Source organism: Agelaius phoeniceus, chromosome 5 (genome assembly GCF_051311805.1).
Source record: "Agelaius phoeniceus isolate bAgePho1 chromosome 5, bAgePho1.hap1, whole genome shotgun sequence".
NCBI lineage: Eukaryota > Metazoa > Chordata > Aves > Passeriformes > Icteridae > Agelaius > Agelaius phoeniceus.
The window spans coordinates 6,447,986-6,469,439 of record NC_135269.1 but is presented as its reverse complement, the minus strand read 5'-3'; the positions used below and the strand labels follow the sequence as shown (position 1 = coordinate 6,469,439).

At 45.4% G+C, this 21,454-nt stretch overlaps 1 protein-coding gene across 5 annotated transcripts in view; it reads left to right on the top strand.

Annotated features, from left to right (window-relative positions):
• IQSEC3 (IQ motif and Sec7 domain ArfGEF 3) overlaps positions 1-21,454 on the top strand; it is a 99,663-nt gene that overhangs the window by 49,651 nt on the left and 28,558 nt on the right. For 4 of the 5 annotated variants that reach the window (XM_054630963.2, XM_077178224.1, XM_077178223.1 and 1 more), the window contains exons 3-4: positions 10,652-10,934; positions 17,206-18,284. In XM_054630963.2, coding sequence (XP_054486938.2) covers positions 10,652-10,934; positions 17,206-18,284 — 1,362 coding nt within the window. The remainder of the gene's footprint in view (positions 1-10,651; positions 10,935-17,205; positions 18,285-21,454) is intronic. The other variant, XM_077178225.1, reaches the window with a different exon arrangement.

The following is a 21,454-nucleotide window of genomic DNA, read 5'->3' as shown; positions in this document are numbered from 1 at the left end:
TTGCTAGAGTTTCATACCTCCTTGATGTTTCTTGTAGGCAGCTCCTCTAAGCACTGACTCTTCCTTGTCCTCCCAGTAGCCAGCTGACTCCAGTTCCCTCTCAAGTAAACAACCCACTCTTTTATAGCACTCTTCTGATTGGCTACAGGTGTTAAAATCAGGCCTGTTCCCAATGTCTAATAATTGGCTCAGCTGCAACTCCTTAATGGGGTAAGATTACTTTCTCTACTACCTTTATTTCCTTATATTGTATCCCCCTACACTTCAGGAAGAACTGAAGAGTCTGAAATGCTGAAGAGGAGCACACTGTACAACTGCTCATGCCACAGTTCTGCAAACAGAAGTAGATAGCTGAGGGAGTGCATGCAAACAAGTTGGGACGTATTTTGGACTGTTATCTCACCAAACCAAAAACTGCAGAACAGCTGTAGACTACTCCATTTTCTGTGAGAAAACATCATCCTGAAGAAAAGTATCATAAACAGGATCTGAGTTAAGTGAGATTTTTCTTGTGAGACTGTGAAACCTAATTCTGGCCACATCACTTGGAAGTGTGTTCCACTAACTTTTAACAACTTCTGCTTGGCACATTGATTCTCTAGACACACACCCTTAGATTGCAGCATCATCCCACTGGAAATGAATTGCCTGGTGATTAGAGCTGTGTGTCGCCTTTGTTATGTCCCACACTGGTATGGTGCTGCTTCCCTGTAAGCAGGTTATGATGCTGTTATTGTTGTCTTTTTGTCTGGGTTGACTGCATCCTCTCTCATTCCCCCTTTTGCAGTAAGAGGGAAGATGGAGATAGGCTACCCTGTGTATACACTGCTAGTGCTTTCTTCCATGTGCCTCCAGAGGTCATTGGCAAAATAGAACTAGTTCTTGTAATCTCCCAGAATGCACTGATGTGAGAGGGTAAGCGGAGATGCACAAACCAGAATGGTGCAGAATGGTGGTGTGAAAAATATTGCTGTGCTGTTCAGCACAACTGGATCTGATAAGGATTATACAGAATGTGCTAAAATAGAGCATATTGGGCCAGATCCTCCACTGGAATAAAGCCATTTATAGCACCAGCCAGGATTCTGCTCAACAACCCAGTAGGATTGGTTGAGTCTAGGCAAACTTCGTGGGTTTTTTATGATCTTGCCCCAAAAGTTCCATGTCTGAGTACAGAGAATAGGGGTAGGAAAAATTTCCATTCCTCATAGGTAAGAAAAGTTGAGGTGCCATAGGGAAACATGAGCTTCTGTGGCCAAATGTGTAACTTGCTAAGTCATCCTGTTTTCCAAATGGGAATTTAAAAGATAGAAAAAGAAATGGGGCCTCAGGGAAGAAATGTGACATGAAGTGGATCAGAGGGTAAGGAAGCAGCAGAGAAAAAATAGGTTAAAAACTGGAAAAGTAGAGCTTTGTGCCTACTGCATAAGGCTGTGGGGGTGGTCACTGCATTGGGGAAAGGAGGAGGGAATGCAAACCACGCTGTTTCTATCTTGGTCAGCAGCCAAAGGGCAATGCAAGCCTCTGGATCTGAACACAGTGGCAAAGTTAAAATCTAGATAAAGCTGGTGAATGCTGTTTGCATTGTCTGTATTGAGGGGGATGGTGACTTATGGCTGTGTTCCTCTTTATGTTGAGGAGAAGAAGGCTTCTTTCTGTTTGGTTTGACACAAGCAGTGACCTTCTGCTGGGCTGCAGTAATCACAAGAGATGAAATAGCTGAGATACTTGAGAATGGAAACAAAATTTATCTGAGTTACACCAAGATCTACCTGTGAAGTGGCTTCTCTCTGCCTTGACAAATCAATTACCCTGATCCCTTAGGAAGGAGCCCAGAGGTGCAGTCCAACCTAGAGTCCAGCACAGCAGGAAGAAAAAGAAGACTAGAGAAGCCCTTTCCCAGGTCTATAAATACCATGTCCCTCACCCAGCTCATTGCTGGACTGGGAGAGCAATGGGCTGAGGGATATGCAAGCTCTCCTTGCCTTGTAGAGGCTCTGCTGCCTCCCAGCCCTGAATTCATCTCATTTTAGCAGTGCAATTCTATCTTCTGCATGATCGCACTGGCAGGCTTTTGTCAGCGAATTTGGTGATGTTCAAACCTGCCTCAGGGATGAGAGGCCAAGAGATCTGACTCAAAGTGGCAGAAAGACTGCTGCTGAGAAGCCAAGTTTCTCTTTCCCGGGGTGCTGAGCGGGCAGTAACACTAATGCAGGGTGCCATCTGTTCTTTCTTTCTCTAAAAGGTCGTGTTTACCAAACATTGCAGAAGCAAGAGAGGTCTGGGGTTAAAATAAAAGTAATTAAACCCTGCAGAGGAGGACCTCCTGTGCCTTTAGTGTCCACTTGGTGCTCTTCACACCTCAGTGAAGCGCAAGCGGCCTGTTCAAAGCAGTCACAAGTAACCTTGTCTGCAGTGCCAGGCTGTGGGACTTGTGTCTAACCTGCAGAGACAGCACAGCAACCAGCCCGGGGTGCCAAGCCCCAGGGTGTGACAGGCAGCTCAGAAAGGGGCTACACTTCCTAAGCTGAGCCTTGTGCTCTGCAGCTGGTGAAACAGGAGGCACGGATGGGAAGAGGAAAGAGGGGTGTTCCTGAGAGGTGGCCCAAGGGCCATTCTGAGGTGTCATCCAGACACATGTAGCAACTATAAGAAAAAAACTCTGACAGCCACCCACACCACCCAGAACAGCCAGCCTTGCACCATGAACACCACTTCTCATAAAGTGAGAGCTGCCTTAGCTATTCCCAGCCATCCTCTGGAGCCTGTCTGTCCTCTTGGAAAAGCATTATTCCTCTGGTAGATGAAATTTGTCATGCAGACCCAGGCCTTCAGACTGGTGGCCAGCCCAGTCTGACACCTGGACAGTCATCTTTGCACCAGGATGTCATGGGGTGCTTCAGAAACATTTAGTTCCTGTGAGGCTGCTCTGTAGCAAAAGGCACAACAGCACAACACTGTGGGAATTACACAGCACATGGGGATCAAGTTTAAAGACTAAATCTGAAATGAAGGTGCTGCAGACAACTTTTATGAAAAATCCTTTCCTTAGGATTTTTCCTCCTGAGAAGCTGAGAGGCCTCAGGAACAAAATGTAAACATTGATTATCTGCTGCTGTGGAATGCAACAGGTGGATCTGTGATTGGCCCATCTTGGATGTTTGTAATTAATGGCCAATCACAGCCCAGCTGGCTTGGACAGAGAGCCCGAGCCACAAACTTTTGTTAGCATTCTTTGCTATTCTATTCTTAGCTAGCCTTCTGATGAAATCCTTTCTGCTACTCTTTTAGTATAGTTTTAATGTAATATATATCATAAAATAATAAATCAAGCCTTCTGAAGCATGGAGTCAGATCCTTGTCTCTTCCATCATGCAAGAACCCCTGTGAGCACTGTCACATGAAGGCACTGACTTTAGCATGTTGGTCCCTGTGGGGCAGGAGGGTCTTGCTAGTGTTACTGCATTCTCTGTCTGCTTAATGTACATCTCACCAAAAAAACTTCAAGTGGTGCTGAAAAGATGTTGCCTGGTTCAGTCTGTGCTAAAGGATGTTAAATTTAATTGATTTCCAACATATTTACTGTACCATACTGTCAAATCTGTTTTACAGGTGTGTGTGTGCGCCAGACCTTTTATGAAATAAGTAATATATTCTGGGATGGGTAATGAGCTTGGCTAATTACCATTAATTCCTCCTGGGTAAAACTAGTGTGAGAAGATGGCTTGATGCCACTGCTTTGCAAGGTGTTAAATGAATGTAGACAAAATCAGAATCTTGTTCCTGCATTTGTCTTTGTTGGGGGAGACTGTCTGAGAAAGCTGCAGCCTGGCTGGCAGGGGATGATTTGCCAAGATCAAGTTCCAAGTTCCCTGCCTTTCTGGCAGGGAGGACTTTTGCCTTCCATCAGTTTCAGCAGGCTCCCAGAGAGCATTGCCTCCAAATCACCCTAAAACTTGAACTTCTAAGCAAATCAGAAGCAATTCTTTTGCACTCAGGCCCCCTGCATGTCAGAAATCTCTGAACCTTGCAAAGATCCCATAATATATTACCAAGCCTGTCTCAGCCTTTTTTTTTTCCATTGAATTCTGATGAACCCATTCACCACATGTCATGGGTATCCTCAGGGAACACTGAAGTGAAATAAACTGAAAAGGCACTTTGGACCCTGCTAAGTCAGCAGTTGTTTTTTTGTTGTTGGAGTTTTTTGGGGGTGTTTTTTTTTGGTTTTTGGTTTGGTTTTTTTTCTGAGCAGGGAAGCTTAGGAAAGACAGAGGAAGCACAGGTTTTTGCAGACTTGGGGTCTGGACTCCATTCTGCTGGCATTAGCAGTGAACTCTTTTTCTAATTCTCTGTATGGTACTTTGCAGGGTTTTTTTTTTAATTCTGACATCTCTGAAGCTTTGAAGTCTATATACATCTAAGACCATGAGAGGCAATGAATCAGGCTATTAATCACTAACAGCAATTTAAGAACAGTGTATGTACTATAACCAACCAATCCTCATAAGGAGCACTGAGAAATTGATGCATAAAATTTGTGGTCATTCACAACTAGTCCAGGTAGTCATTGCCTCAGTTACAGGTCACAATCCTGCTCTCTGACCTTGAATGCTATGAAGAAGGCATTTGGTAAGTTATACATGGGAAACAGAAATATGGTCTTCTCCTGCAGTGACACAGAGACACAAAAAAGAGCCAAGATCAGCCTCTGCAGTACTTTTGTAACACCTCACAGCCCTAGCTTCCTTCTGTATGATTAGCTAGACCTTTTTGCATAACCATTGTACCTGGCAACAAGAACATTCTGTTTTTCAGTTTCTTAAACCACCCACCAAATCCAGAGGAACCACTGCTATTTGTTGTTACTCTGTTATTGCTCTTATTTATGTGCACATTTTTTTCTTCTTGGAAAAGGAGAGAAGGCACAAAGAGATGAGTTTTGTGTGGTGACCACATGGGAGCTCTGCAGCTCTGGAGTGATCAGTGAGAAGGCTCAGTTTTAATTTCTTACAGGACTAACATTATTGTCCTTGAGAAGAATGGCTCTTCTTGTCCTTGAGCCCTGTTCAGTCACTCAGCCACCCTGCAAACACTTTTCTGAGAGCTCTGAAAACTCCTCTCAGACCGTGAACTCATTCTGGTATTTGACAGTGGTGCAATGGAATGTCTGGAGCATCCAACTTGTGTGTTCCTGCCTGCAGGTCTGCCTTGAAATGGCCTTGAGATGTTTGAGGGGAAGGGGCTGTGTGTTGTTCCTCAAGTCACACAGTATGGGAATGTCTAAGCCTGACAGTCAAGATACAATAGATAACCATGGTTCATCTCCACAGTTGTCAATTAGAATTGCACTTCTCCTTTCCCAGCTGGAAACAGCTCCTTTCCCAGCTCTTTTCCCAGCTGGAAACATGTATTTCCAGCAGCAAAGAGGTGATAAGGAGTATGCAAGGAAGTGCAACATCCTGATGCTCTAGCAGGTGCAAAGCAGTCATATCTCTCCCAGGACAGACAGTGACACCACAGCTCTGTGCAGACATGTGGAGTTGATACAGCTAGAAATGGGTATATGGCTTCACTGGCTTGGTAATTTAGTGTCACTGATTTCGTCTTTATGTTTCCATAAGAGCAGGGAGAGAGAAAAAAGAGAGTAATAAAAAAACCTCACTATTACAACATTTCTCCTCCATCTTCTCACTTCATCCTTCCCTTACTCTAATCCTTATATAAAATCTTCCCAAGAAACCTGCACATAAAAGCTTAGTATCAGAAGTCTGATTTACTTGTGCTAAATAAAAATATATATGGGTGCCAGCTGAATTGTCTCAATGAGAGCTTTGTCACCATCCTGCCTTCTTGAAACAAGCACTGGGATTCAGCTCACAACCCTGATACCCCTGTTTTGAAATGCTAGACTGGGGATAGTACTTTATATAAGCCCTGAGTCAGATTGTCTGTAGTAACCATTTCTGTTAACAAAGCTGTCTGCAGCAGGCATATACAAGTCAACTGTGCAAATGAGCAGGACATACCTGAAACATGAGAGATGTTTTTCACAGCAGATGGAATCTATTTGTAACAGTGACTGGGCTCGTTGTGGGTCATAAAAGTCATGTAGGAACATCTAGGAAGAAGAGAACAGCTGAATTTGTAGTTTTCCTTTTTACCTGATTGCAAACAACTTACATTAATATTGCAACTTTGAATCAAATAGAATTCAAAAAAATTACAAACCTTCTCTACCTGATTGTATGACTGTAAAAGCTGTGCATAATGGTGGCATATGATACTTGAGGACAGCAAGTAAAGAGCACTTACTACAGCTGAAACTGCAGGGGTGATGCTGGGATTCAAACTAATTGAACTAGTTGGAGTTTGGCTGGGACTTTGGGATTCACACCTTAGACTCTGCATGGGACTCTTACAGGTGGTTTGACCAATTGTTACAGGTGATTAGACCAATTTTTTCATCCAAGAAACAGAACAAGCAATAGCTCCATTCCCTTTCTTCATCCCACAGCCAGGGAGTCTGCTTACTGGCCAAGGGAAAGCAGGTGAATCCCCCTAATTTGCTTAATAACATTTTTTTCCCCCAGAGATCTTTCATGCTATACTTTCTATCCTTCCTCTCCTTACTTTCCTTACTGTTTGTTTTTTTTTTTTGTTACTGTGACCATAATAGCTCTTGAACCTTCTTTTGTTAAAAACCCTGTGTCCTACCAATGCAAATCAACTGTGTCACTCAGGACAGAGGAAAACTTGTTAAGTTTTAAAACTTGTCAGACTTGTTACATTTTTATTTATTTCACTGTAGCATCAGTTTTGATCTTCAACAGTGTATCTTATTTCTTATTTGTGGCTTCATCAGCCATTGCTGCTAGAAAACCAAGAGTAGGCCTTCCCAAAACACTTCCTCAGAAACAGGTTCAAGATGAGAGTAAACCTGGGAGAAATAGAGGTTTTGTACATGGAACCATAGGGCTTAATGGTAACATTCAGACTGCTAATCAAAACCAGAATTTACCCCTTTTTTCCACTGCTTAAAAGTCATTGAAGTTTACTGCTGAAACTGAAATTTCCCAGGTTTGTTCAAAGGTGAAATAAGTCTGCTTGTTTGTTTGTTTGTTTCCTAGATTTTTTTCACACTAAAACATCTTAAAAATGATTTAATGGTTCAGCCATTTCATGATTTTTTTCCCCCACAACAGAACATGTAGAAACTCCCACTTCAGCAGGAGTGTTTGCTATTGCGTCCTGGATAGCACCACAGCCAAACCAGCATGGGGTTAAAAATGTTATATTTTGCATAAAAACATCTAGCTGAAAAATGCCTTTGAGTGCTCCAATGGAATCTGAGTTTGACTTGACTGAATTTTGACCCTGAGGAAATTCCATGCATAAGCACAATCCATTCTGTATGACTGTGTCCACTGGGCTCAGAGCATGCATGGAGGAGGAAGGAAAGGTTAATGTGTATGTGTGCTTAGCTGATGTCCTTATCCCAGCACAAAGTCTTTAGGGACCTCAGTAATGCCCTGGGGGAGCAGTGCTGAGGGGGATGGTGCTTCTCACACATCTGGGCCTGAATAGTCCTTCCAGTCTTAGGGCCCTCCTCTGTCTTGAATAACCTAAATGCCTAATGAGGTTAAAGGAGGCTTCTTGAGCAATTTGGGTTGGTCCAACACCCTGTGCCTCATTGGCCAGGGTCAGAATTGGGTGTGGGGAGGGTACCTAGGGTCAGACAGAGCCCATTATCAGTAGGTCAGTGGTGTTGTGGCAAGTCCAAGGTCAAGTTAAGGAGTCAGTCTTTGGGGTCCAGATCATGTGTGTCCATGGCCATATAAAGGGGAAAGCTGCAGAGCTGGGGACCAGCACTCCTACAGTGTTGCTGGATCAGGGATTGGTGGGTCCAGGCTGGGGAGAGAGCCTGGGGAACCTTAATGTCTGGAAATGCTTAAGAGCTGCCTGGAAAAGGCCCAGATTAACTTTATCTGCCTCTGAAAATGGCTCTTCTTTGAGCAGGGAGTTGGAGGAGACACCTCCCAGCCTGGGTTAGTCTGATTCTACAAGGCCTGCTGATTTGCTCTTATATTGCCAGTGGATGCAGGATATCCTGTGAATGTTACTCAGGCTCTACACTCTGTGTGACAGAAGACCAAGCAGAGATGAACCCACGAGAGGTGATGTCCTCCTTACAGAGCAGCGGCACCGAGCGCTGCAAACCCTTACACACACTCCATGTTCTACCCAGACCAGCCAGTGGAGTCCTCAGGAAAACAGAGCTAAGCACATGTGCCAGTGCTTAGAGGACCATCATGTCAGGGAATATTTGCTGGCATTTAGAGTCCATTCAGGCTCCAAGGGGAGTCAGGGGAAGGCGAGCTCTCCATCTGACTGCCTCGGGGCTGACCTGCCCTAAAGAAGGTCACACCGGCCACTGTGGCCCTGACTCAGCTGAGCAATTTGGAGTGTGTGTCTTGTTGAATGAGAGCTTATGCATCTAGCTGAAACTGCTTTATAGGGCACAGTCCAGATCCCACTGAAATGCTCAGGAAGCTTTTGACATGCACTTCAATGAAAATGTGATCAAATCTATGTCACCTGATTTTCCTTTAGGCTGAGGATAAAAACTGCTGCTCTGCTGGTTAAAGTCAGAATGGACAGTACAAGGGCTGCCAATAAAAATGTTACAGTAGAGATATGTAAGGGAAAAATCCTTTAGTAAGATTTCCTGCTATGTAGATAGACATAGAAGAGAAAGAATTAAAAATAAAGAGTTAAAAATATCTTTAGATGTAGGAAAAATTGTAGCATCAGGAATAGAACAATGCAAACTTTGATAAGGTGTTCAACCTAAAAGAACAGTTTTATGCTTCATTTTAATGTATTTCCTGACTGATGATTATGCAAAGATGTCACTTTAATACTCTTTGACAAAGTTGGTCATATAGCATTTACGTATGAGCATTTACGTAAGAGACTGATTTCTTCTGTGAATTTATTTTTTAAGTCTAACTGGTGACTATAAGCATGTGTATAAAAGAAGAAACTTTCTAAATTTAAATCCTTCATCTTTCTTAATTCTGAAGTTGTGGTAGTGTCTGGCTCATCAGATTTGGAGCCCTCTTAGAAACTGTGGGAATGTTTCTAAATTTGATTGTTAATCTATTGAACAGAAAAGCTGCCACTGGAGAGAATAAACTTCCTTTTAAAGTACTAGTAAATGTGCAAAAGTGCTCAGAGGCTTAGGAGGCAAAGTCTATTTACAGCTAGAAGATTTGGACTCTTAAGGGCATACAGCACTTTTGAAAATGAGACTTAAATGCTTCTTAGTAATTTGGGCACTACATAAAATCATATCTAATTTACCTCTCTTTGCTCTGACATCAACACCAATCATAAAATGATTTATTATCTAGTTGATAGCAGAACTGGTTATATGTGGAGCAAATCCAAGAGAAAGAGATATGTTTCAGAAGTGAATTAAATCATTTAATAGCATTTAAGTATGGGAGGCAATACACATCCTTGGTTTCAGTGAAATTAAATGCATTGGTTCTGTGTAATTATATCCAAACTGGATGTTGTTCTCAGCTGAATGCTCATCCCTTGGAAACCACTGGAAACGTGTCTGATGCACTTGCTGGAGTAGCAGCCAGTAGGCTTGTGCACTTTTGGAAATCATAAATTATTCCTCTGTAGCTACAAGAAGGAGGCTAAGGTAACAATGAACAAACACTCTCATGGTTCAAACAGAACCCCAGAACAACAAAATCTTGTTTGAATTTGGATGATTTTGGAATATACTTTTTAAGAAGGGTTAAGTACAGACTTCCTCATCACTTCAATGGATCAGACATGCTAATCCCATCGTACCTGGAGCAAGATGTCCCCTTCTCTTAGGGTGCACTGTTGTCAGACCCTGGCTTCACACGGCTGCTGCTGTGGCTGACAGGAGAAAAGTGAACTTTCCTTTCTCCACAAGATCTCAGTGGCACAGCAATTTGTGGGTGAGGAAGAGGCAGCTTCTTTCATGGAAGCTCTGCAGTCTGCTATGGCTGTATTGGAGACACCCTTTAAAGGGTCAGGACCTCAGGGCTGGCTGGCTCTGTTGCCCTTTCGTATTCTCAGCTCTCCAAGAGTTTCTCTGGAAACTCAGCACCATTCAGCCGCCCCTGCCCCATTTCCCACATGCCCTTAGGAACTCCAAGGGGAAACTGGTTCCTTGGGATCCAGGCTCCATGCCAGATGGGACTCAGGATGTGCAGAGATGCTGAGCAGTAGGTGGCAGGTGCACAGGGGTGATTGCCAGCTGCTCCAAAGGGCAGGAAAGGTGTCCACAGACCATGACACCTTCCTTGGCTCTCCACCTCCTCCAACTGCAGCAGCTGGAATGGAGGAAACCAGGCAGTTTGAGGAGTCACAGGATTGGTTCATACAGGGATGCCTGTCCTTGGAGAGGGAGGCATCAGAGCTTTGGATAGATCAACCTCCAATCCTGATGCATCACTGGAGGAGACCCCTGACAGCCCAGGCTCCCTAGACATTTAAAACGCAGCTCAGGGAAGGAGTATAACAAACAGCAGCAAACATGGTCATAAATCAAATATAATATAAACAAATAAAAAAGCAAAACATTGCGTTTTGTTCACAGTGACGATCCCAGCGGTTCCACAAGCAAGAAAGCCGGGTGTGAAACGGAGGATCCGAAGGAGGCCGGCAGACAGAGTGGCCAGGAAGGCAGGTCCGACCCGCTAAGAGCCCAGCATGAGGAGCTCCAAGAAGAGCAGGCAGCGGGGTGTTCCCCTCTGGTGCAGAAGGCGAGCCTCCACCACACGGGCTCCCCAGTGAGAGTGCAGCGCAGCAAAGGGACGGCCTCGTGTTCCCATGCGGCTGCCTCCGATTATGAGCTCTCCCTTGACCTAAAGAATAAACAGGTACCAAGGCTTCCTCCTCAGGCCGTGGGAGAAGGGGATGGGGAGGGTGGGACTGTATTTGCACTGTGGTGGAATGACTTTCAGCAAATACGTTAGCCTTTTGTTCACCTGGAGCTTCTGCCCTGCCTAGCCTCCACGTGAGGCTGATGGAGAAAGTAGATTCCCCTCTGTGACTGAGTCACTCTTTCACCCAAACCTGCTGGCATCTGCTCCTCATTGCCTGGATTCAGTGGTCCAAAATGGACCTGGAAACCCAGTTGTGAGTGTAGGCTTAGAGATGGGTTGCAGGCAGCCAAAAGCAGCAGCATCCAAGGGTAGTGCCTTACTCTCAAGTGTACAGTGTCAACTGGGCTCCCAGCAACTGGTTGTTCCAAATTTCTTCCCTCATGGATGAGTCTCCAAGAACCATCTTGCCATCTTGGAGCATGCAGGGCAGGCCCCCAGCACTTCTGTACTAGCATGAGCTTTCAAGAGGAAGCGGGGTTTATTCAATGATTGTCCTGCACAGCATCTACCACAATGTGCACTGCTGCCACCGCTGCCCTCAGTCCAGAGGAGGATGCTGAAGAGATAGGCAAGTTTACCAGAGTAAAAGAAAATTATTCAGTCCTACAAGTTGCATTCTGTGCCTGGGGCTACAGCCTAGCTCCAGAGCACAAGCATGCCCATCTCTAGCTGTGTGTCCCGGTGGACTCCCAGCAGGAGACAGTGGGACAGGGGCTAATGGCAGCTGGCCTCCTCCTTCACAGGTGCTATGTGTCCCCTCCCTTCTCATCACTACAGATTACTGTCCAGGAGAGCTGTTGTGCAAAACAGAACCTAAAGCACAATTTGTGCCTTTTCCCTGGGAAGGCAGCTCAGTCAGAGGCTGTAGGACAGGCAGACCCTGCAGTCTGTGAGGTGAGGAGGACAAGTGACAGGGGGAGAGTTCAGCGGAAGCTGTGCTATTGCAGCTGAAGGGTCTCTGCTAATGAGGTTTCCACAGAAGAAGCTGCTACTTTCTGGGACATCTCTCTACCACTTCCCTCAAGGTACAGATGCTGTCCCTAAACATACATGTCAGATCAATGACCAATAGATTTCTGAGCAAAAGAGACACATTTGCTCTCTAATCCTGTCTTTCTCAAAATGCTGCATACTCAGACAGAATTCTTGCATCACACCAGGAAAAAAATAAGAGAGACTAATTAACGGGCTTCACAAGCTAACGTGAATATCTTCAGGGTGTGCCACATCTTGACTGCATGTTCTTAGCCTACAGCTGCTCTGGTTTGTCCTGGGGAGTGTCTGTCCTGCGTTATTTTAGCTTTAAGGTCATGTTGCCATATCATTGTTCTTGCAGCAGAGGCCAAATCTGCCCTGGATGCATGTGAACAAGAGAGACATGTTCAGCTGATTGTTCATTAATGTCTGGTGCCTCACAGAAATGACCTTGCAGGGACTGAGCCTATTTCCTCGGTGAAACCACTTTCCTCACACCAAAGGGGCCTTACAATTTGTGTGCCTCTCCAGACTCACAGGTGTCTTGAGTGAATTGCCTGCAGCCTCTGGAAGGGGGGTTTTTCAGGCCATGAAAAGTATAATTCTTCCACTGTAGTATGTGTTTTTATAGATACTCCTCTCAGTTTACTCATCAGGTAGATCTCTTAAATGGGAATAACAGTGATAGGACCTGCACAGTGCTGTCCCAGTAGAACACTACTTATAGGAGAACTTGTAATACAGGAATAGAACTCACAGTAAAAGAAAAGGTGCAAGGAGACACTTTCAGTTTCATTGCACAATTGAAGTCACATTTACCTTTTGAGAGAGAACTGAGTGCTAGTAAGGAAGAAGGGTAAAGTGCAGCCTCCTCTGCAAGACTTGGACCAGTCATAGCCCCTCAGCATCATCCTAGAGAGTTGGTGAGTGGCTTCATGGCTCTCCTTGCTCCCTACCCTGTTGTCATTATATTGCAAGAGTTCTATTGTCATTACATTGTAAGGGTTCCTTATTGCTAGGGTTTCATACCTCCCTGATATTTCTTGTAGGCAGCTCCTCTGGGCACTGACTCTTCCTTGTCCTCACAGCAGCCAACTGACTCCAGTTCCTACCAATCCACTCTTTTATAACACTCTTCTGATTGGCTACAGCTGCAGCCTGTTAACATCAGGCCTGCTCCTAATCTTTAGTAATTGGTTCAGCTGCAGCCCTTAGGGGATAAGATTACTTTCTATACTACCTTTATTTACTTATATTCTATTCCCCTACGCTACCCCATGAAGCAGAGAATTCTGACAGTGCACAGAGCAGAAGTACTCTATGCTGGGAGGCTGGAACAGAGACTCAAGTACTAAAGTTCCCCTGTGCTTAGACTCTATTGTAATGTAGGGAAAATGCTTTCAGTCATACATACACTTGGGCTGTGCTGAAGGGCAGCACGTGTCCTATGGATAAAGGAAAACACTCCATTAACAAATATCCCTTATAGCAACGTCCTGCATTGTGAGAGGCTGGAGGGAGGGAGAAGCATTAAAAATGAGTGACATGCATGCTTTTTAAGTATTTTTTTTTTATTTTTTTTTTGCCTTAAGTGATTCAGATTCTGCCCCTGAGCCTGATTCTTTTCTGGTTATAACATGGTGGCAACCTGGGTAGAAAACCAGTGCTAACAGAGAATAAGTGGTCTCTCCTGGCAGATTTATAAATTTATGCCTACGGCACCAAAGCCATGGGGTGTGCACCTCAAATGTTTGGCCATATCCAGGCCTGCAGTTTGGCTTGCCTTGACCTTGTTAAATCTCCCTTCATACGCAATCCCTCATGGCAGTGGATATTTCACAGCCATTTCTAATTCAGCCACAATTGCTCAGAATGAGTGTTCATACTGAGGCCCAGAAATGTATTAAGCTAATTATTCTTTGAAATCCCCCCCTGATCCCCCTCCTGCTCTCCCCTTCCTTTGGCGCCGGCTGTCAGATCATTCCCCAGAGAAGAGTAGCTTTAAGTAGGCAATTACTTGTAATTCGTGGGGTTTATTAGGAGCAAGAGAAGGCCAATCATGTCTGGCCTTTCTCAGCTCTCAGATGAGAACAGAAGGTTCCTCCAGCCATCCAGACTTATATCTCCATTACCCATGACTGCTGTGGTGCTAACAGACGCCCTCCCCTCCTCTGGAGGGGAAGAACACAGGCTACAGCTGTGTGAAATCCTTAATTCCTTTGGACTGTTAGTTAGCTCAGTCTGACAGCAAATGAGTATGTCTCAGACATCCATAAGCAGCAAATGTCTGGGCAACAGCAAAGAAAGAGAGACAGAGACCCACTGCTAGCAAACAAGGGTGGGGAGGGCACTTCTCTCTATGGGGATGCTGCATATAGCTCTGCCAGTCTTCTCAAGCATCCCTTGGAACACTCCCTGTCCCTGTTATGCCTGCTGAAAGATACTGTAGGATTCCTCTTGCTTTGGACAGTGCCAGTAGGCAGCGGATCACATGCAGAACTCGGCCTTGCACCCCTGGTATGAACTAGAAAACAAACTAGTTGATGAGGAGCCCTCTCACTTCAGATCTTGTTCTGCTCCTTAATGCCTTAGTCCTTTGGGAGGACTGAGATTATGGACTGCAAAAAGCTGGTGGTGTTTTTTATCGAGGTACTGACAGCTTGCTCTGTTCCTTTAGACTTTTAGAAGGATCTCTCCTCACTAGCTATTAAAGCCTGCCATTTTTGGCACTGTCCTTGCATGAGATAAACTGGCCTTTTACTTTAGATCAGCAATGACATCTTGTCTTGGCCTCTAATAAGATCAGAGCATATGAATTTCTTGTTTTCAGAATGGCTGTCACCTCCTTGGAAACCTCAGATAATTGTAAGGCTCTTGCTTCTGCTTTATTTTGCATTTTACTGTTATTCTGTCTCTCTCATTTGTTCCTCTTTTTCTCCTAACACAATTAGCTCTACATTTTCATTAACCAGATCATTATTATTTCATTAACCAGATCATTATTTCAATGGTGAGTAGTCAGTAATAACTGTCTGGGTTGGTCCTTTGCAGGTTACTGATGTAATTTATATTTATTTGCATGAGCCTTCATCCTGAAGGAATGGGTCAAGGGATAGTTCAGTCTCTTTCCAGGCAGGCCAACTTTAAAGACATGTATCAGGAGTGTTGGTTTTATGGCAGGATTTAAGATGTCCTTGTTTATCCAAAAGGCCTGCTGCCAGGTCTTGTGGTAAATGACACTCTACCCATGATTATTGGGGGGGTGATTTTTAGCAACATTTATGCAGACCATTTCTGGGAGGGCAGCAGTGAAAGTATTAGGCAAATGTTCTTTAAATTAGGGGTAAACAGAGCTCTGAGCCAGCTACCTCTGCAACTGCAGTGGCCAACGCCATCACTAAGAAAATTGCTGGTATTTCTTAGTGCTGGGCTTTGATGTTCGCCTTGGACAGACCATGAGCTCAAGGGCAAGGCAGGCAGAAAACAGAATCACCTGATCACCTGATGTTTGAGCACAAGGCAAAGGTCCCTGCTTCATGTCCAGAGAGGGAAATATGAAAGGATGTGCTCCCCATCCCACTCTCTTCCATAAATGTCAGCCTCCCAGTGCTTGCTCCACAGCCAGGACACCAGTGCAGACACAAAATGGGCTGGGCTTAGGTTGCTCCTCTCTGCCTGTCATCTCCCAAGGTCACATTATCTTCCTCTACTTCCAGAGGAGTCAGTATTGGAGAGATTCCAGAGGTCATTTACACTTCTCATAGCTGTCAGATCAGGTCTTTACGTGTACCTACATCACTCACTGGTGGTTTTATCTGTAACTTACGTCATGCTATGATAAAGAAGGAAGCAGGTGACACAACATGACTCTGTAAGCTCATGCCTCAGTCTCACTTGGACTGTGAAAGCAATTTGCACTTAAATTCAGATCTTGTGGAGCTCAGCTTTTCGAACTGTGAGTACTGGGACAACAAGGCATGGTGAGGGACAAGTGCTGTGTCTGGGGATGAGGATGCAGTCAGTAAAACTTGTCCTTTGGTTCTGCTAATGAGCTCAAATTCACCTCATGACTGATGCAGTGACTCCTCTGCTAATTCAGGACTGACTTCACCAGCACTCTCAGTCCTGCCTTTCAACTTTTTTTGGTTTTTCTACATGTGTGCAGACACACATTAACGCTACAGTCTGCACCTGCACTCTGCCCTGTGAAGTGCCAATGATAGCTTATAGCCTAAACCTCAGTGAAGGTAGTTTGAGTTCATTCTCCTTTTTTTTTTAACCCCATCTTCCACCTTCATCTTCACACTGTCCCCCTTTTCCTCTGTCAGTCATTCATTGGAACCAAATCATCTGTCATTCTCCTGGAATTTGTTAGTGAAAGCCCAGCTGCAAAGGAAGAGTGGGGGATTTCCAGGAAGTTTAAATTCTAGACTACAGGAACAGCCATACACACCTGCTTTGCTGAAGCCAGTTGAGATGGTGTGTGTCGATGTATTTACATGTGTTTGTCGTTACCAGCTCAGGTAAATCCTCCTTCTGCTTTTTTTATTATCTTGTCTCAACATTTAAAATTCTGACTTTTTTCCTTTCAAAACTGAGAGTCTTTCTTTTTCTGGGTATTTTTCTTTTCATTGCTGGCTGACACCTGAAAAATTCAGATATCAAAAAGGAAGACACTTTGGGATTCAGAGTACTTTTTAAAAGCCACAACTCAGAACAAGCTCAGCCTCCACTAACTTATATGGAAGTTTATGTTTCTTGCTAACTGCTAGATCAAGCCAGCATTCTTTGCGTTTAAATTTTTTTTTCCATTTTCTGAATGATTTCTCCTTTTGCTAAGAGTATTTCCTAAGGTTGCTAAGAAGGGGAGAAGCATTAGTAACACTCTGAGACAAGAGATAATGCTTGACATTACCAGAGCACTGCTGAGCAGGAAGACATATTGCTGGAATGTTGCAACTGCAGTGATGAACCTGTCCTAAAGGCCATCAGAAGTGAGTCTGCAAGGGAAGGGCACCTGCAGGCTCAAGCTTTTATGACTGGCACTCTAGGAAGAGGCAGGATCTCATTACAGCTGTGAGGAAGCTCATGGCGCTGATGATTTAGCCAGTCATGCCCAAATGGGAACCTTCTGTTGAAATCAGGGGCATGGCATTGCAGGGAAAAGTTAATTCGGTGTCAGAAGTTCCTTTGACAGTCATTGAAGACTGATCAGTGTAGAAAGTTGGACAATAAGAAGCCATCAGGAGGCAATCAGCAAGAACTAACGTATCTGCTGTCTGTTTTTCAGATCGAAATGCTAGAACACAAATACGGCGGCCACCTGGTGTCCCGCAGGGCAGCCTGTACCATCCAGACCGCGTTCCGGCAGTACCAGCTCAGCAAGAACTTTGAGAAGATCCGCAACTCCCTGCTGGAGAGCCGCATGCCGCGCCGCATCTCCCTGAGGAAAGTCCGCGTGCAGAACTCGGAGAGCTTCTCCGCGGAGAAGGCCCTGGTGGAGGGGTACAACTTCGTGGGCATCCCGCTGGTGAGGTCCCCGTCCCTGCCGGCCACTATCAGTGGGGCACTAACCGAGCTGGAGGACTCCTTCACTGAACAAGTTCAGTCCCTGGCGAAATCCATCGATGACGCCCTCAGCACCTGGAGCCTCAAGACCATGTGCTCCCTGCAAGATGGGGGCTCCTACCAGATCAGGGAGACCTTCAGCGCTAGCTCCATGCAGCCAAACCAAGACTTAGAGGCTGAGCTACAGGATCAGGAGAAGGAGGAAGGTCTCCTGCCAGATACTCTACCCAAGAGCAGCAGCACTCTCATGATGGCTTTTCGAGATGTCACAGTGCAGATCGACAACAAGAACATCTCTGTCTCATCATCTACCTCGGTGTCCATGGCAAACTGTCTCAGCAGCAATGACCAGGCTGGGCTGTCTCCACCTACCAAGGCTGAAGAAAGCCCAGGAGAAGGGGAGGGAGAAGCCAGTGAACTACTGTCTGCCCCAGAGAGCTTACCTGAGAACAGCCTCACTTCCACCGAGGTGGATGTCAGTACCAATGGCACAGGGGACAGCAGCGCTGAGCCGGATCAGATGGCAGTGCAGAAGCTCCAGTTTGATGCAAGCAATGAGGCAGGACAAAGCAAAGGCTTGGAGTCTGAGAATGCAGACAACTCAGAGCAGCTGAGCAGCAGCAGCACCTCCACCTCAGCCAAGTCAGCCTCTGAGGTGTCCTCAAAAGAAGCCCTGCAGGCCATGATCCTCAGTCTCCCAAGGTACCACTGCGAGAACCCAGCCAGCTGCAAGTCGCCCACACTTTCCACAGACACCATGAGGAAACGCCTTTACCGCATTGGGCTGAACCTCTTTAATATGTAAGTGACTCTTCCTCTATTTCCCAGCCAGTGTTATGCTTCACAGGAACAGATGATGGCAGGTTCTTGGTCTAGATCCATCTCCAGGGAAGTTCATCCGTATTCAAGGGCATGACCATCTGGGTATGCAGTGCACAACACAGGTTGGCTTCCCAGAAGCTCTTTCCCTATATTCTCCCAAGTACTGTCCTTCTCTTCTGCCTAACAGAGGAACAAGCTCATGAGCAGTGCCCATGCTCTCACAATTCACTGAACCTTCAGTTCCAGTTGCTGTCCATTTGGCATCCACCAGCTGAGCCTGGGCTCACTCTGCTTCACTCTGTTGCAAAGGAGTCCTAAGCTACAGTCCTAGCTTAGTTTGGTACAAGTCCTACCTTGCAACAAACATAGCTAGGACTGTAAACCCAGCTCTGGTTACTTAACACAGGGCAATTCCAAGTAAAGAGAGAGGGAGACAGAGGTAGAGCTGAGCTTAGCTAGCCCACTATGAGTCATAATGATAAAATTTATCTCTGGATGTCATTTTCCTTCAGATACTTGGGTATATTTTCACCTGACAGACCAGGTTTAGTCACCTGTCTCTGACATAACTGAGTTTGATATCCTATGAGGAGGCTGTAGGTGTGAAAGCAAAAGCAGAGCAGAGATCACCATCAGAAAAGGTTAACTCACAGGGTCACACGTGGATAGGCAGAAAGGAGCTGAGCTCCCTTAAGATTTAGATTTGCTCATTGCCTTTTAATGAGACTTTTGTCATCTAAGCAAGCCATGAGAAGTACTGTGTTTTGCTTTATCATCACACTCTCATATCTCTGTCTTTGTTTCCATTTGAGTCCCCTAATAATGAGGATGTAATATACCCATACTAGGAGAACGTTTCTCCACACATTAGCGTGGGCATTTTAGTCAAAGCAAGGACTGATCATTATGCAGCCCTAGGCAGAAGTTTTTCACAGACAAAGGGGCAATGCACAGGATCTATATATGTGTACCATGTAGGCTCCAGGAGGCAGGGAACAGGAAGAGAGTTTTTTAGGGTTGGTCTCAGAGCACACCTAGAAGTGAAGTGATGTTAGGTCAGACAGATTTGGGACGCTTACAGATCTGAGAGGGACATATTTCCAGTTCTGAGTACAGGTTGGAGGACAGGAGTGAGAAAAATAACTTGTTAGCTCTGGGGAATGATGTCTTTCTTCAATCTCTGAGCAGTGTCTAAGTGGATCCCCTTGTGGTTTCTTATCCAAGGGGCTGGGAGGGCCATTAAGCTTTCTGCAGTTATTTGGTTGTGGCTTTCCCTGTCTATTTCCAGGGAGAAGCCAGTTTACTCTTGTGGGGTTTGGGTTGTAGGCACTGATCTGTAGGCCATGGAGCTGAGGCTGTGTGTGTGTGTGCGTGCACATCCTTTTTCCTGGCTTTCCCTGGAGCAGGAGCTGAAAGCCTGCAGTTTCTAGTGGGAACTGTCACAGTCTCTCTGGCCTTGCTGTGCATTTTTGGAAGGGAGTGCTCTGGCTTGGAGCAGGCCCCTGGAAACACATCGATGCAGTGGCACTTTCCCCATCCCTGCTGCACCGTGAGGGGGTGAAATCCCTGGAATGGTGAGTGCTTCATTATGCAGCACTGCTGTGATAGCTCAGCGTGTGTGGGCAGCTGGCTGCGTGGGCAGAGGGAAAGACAGCAGGACTGAGGAATCCCGCAGCATTTGCTGGCTCTGCCTAACACCCCTGCAGCACCAAAAATGAATAGCAGGGACCAGGCTCAGGAGAGAGAGGAGTAGAGTTGTCTGCTGCACCTTTGGGTAAAAGCTTCGTGCTGCACTACGTGGGATACATCTGCAGGTGTTCAGTGGCAGAGATGCTGTATTGCTATCAGGATTTTGTGCAGAACAAATTGAATCCTGGGAAAAACTGATGAAAGGCTACTGTTAGTGAAAGAATTTTTTGAGTTATAGTCCAGGCAGTGCAGGAGGACTGTCACAGCTGTACTGTTTTATCCTGCATCCTTTGATGGCATTGTGTGTACCATCTCTACTGAAACCTGCACATCCATTCTAGTGTGTGCATTTTTCTGGCCATATTAAACTCTCAGCCCCACTGGAGTGGATCCAAAGTCAGTCCAGTGACTTTGGAGTCACACAGGTATAACAGTTCATCCTTGTGTTGTGAACACCGTACTGTCCCTTGCAAAATACCACAGTGTGCAGGTGGATGTGCATTTTATGAATCTCTGGTGCTTAGTTTGACTTGTGTCCCAACCATATCACCTTTGCACTTAGCAGGGAACTCTGCCTGTACTCTTCAGCAGTGAACCAGTAGGTCTGTATGATAATAAAGAAGGTGTATTGTTGCTTTTCCCTGAAGAAGGCCTGGGGTTTTCACTATCAGATCTTGCACCTCTCCTGTTTATAAACTTAATGGGCTGATTATTCTTGCAGCCCTCTCCCCAGCAATGCCACACTGCCCAGGATATTTTCTTTTGACATTACAGAGTAAGCAGAACTATTTCAAGCCCATCTACTTTTTACATGTCCGTGAGGCCCCTGTAAGGAGCAGGCCATTCTGCTGAATGCAGCTCCCCTTATAGCTAGACATATGTTGCTCACCCACATACTTCACCACCTGACAATGTCACAGTCTGTGCCTGTGCATATCATGCATTCACGTGCTCTGAAATCTCATCCTATTCTTTCCTCACCCCAGGAAACTGCCTGAGCAAACTCACTCCTTGAGCCTTGACAAGGAACCCTGAATTTGGATTAATGATGGAAGCATGACATCATATCATGAAGTCACCCTCTTACCTCTCCCAGAGAACCAAAGAAATGTGGCAATCCTCCTGCCATTGCAGTGATTCACCTGTGCACAGTGCACCATGACAGAGACCCTTCAGTGGGGCAGACTGAAATATGGGAGGAAAACTTCCTGCACAATACACACGTACTGTTTGTTCTTGTCTGCAAGAAAAGGCACCACAGAAACTCACAGCACTCCCACATACACAGGGGCTTATAAACCAGGACAGAAAGATGGGAACAGATGTTTTATCAGGGCCTTTGGCAATAGAACCAGGGGTAATGCTGTTAAACTGAAGGAAGGCTGGTTTAGATTAGATGTAAGGAAGAAGATTTTTACAATGAAGGTGGTGAAACACTGGCACAGGTTGCCCAGAGAGGT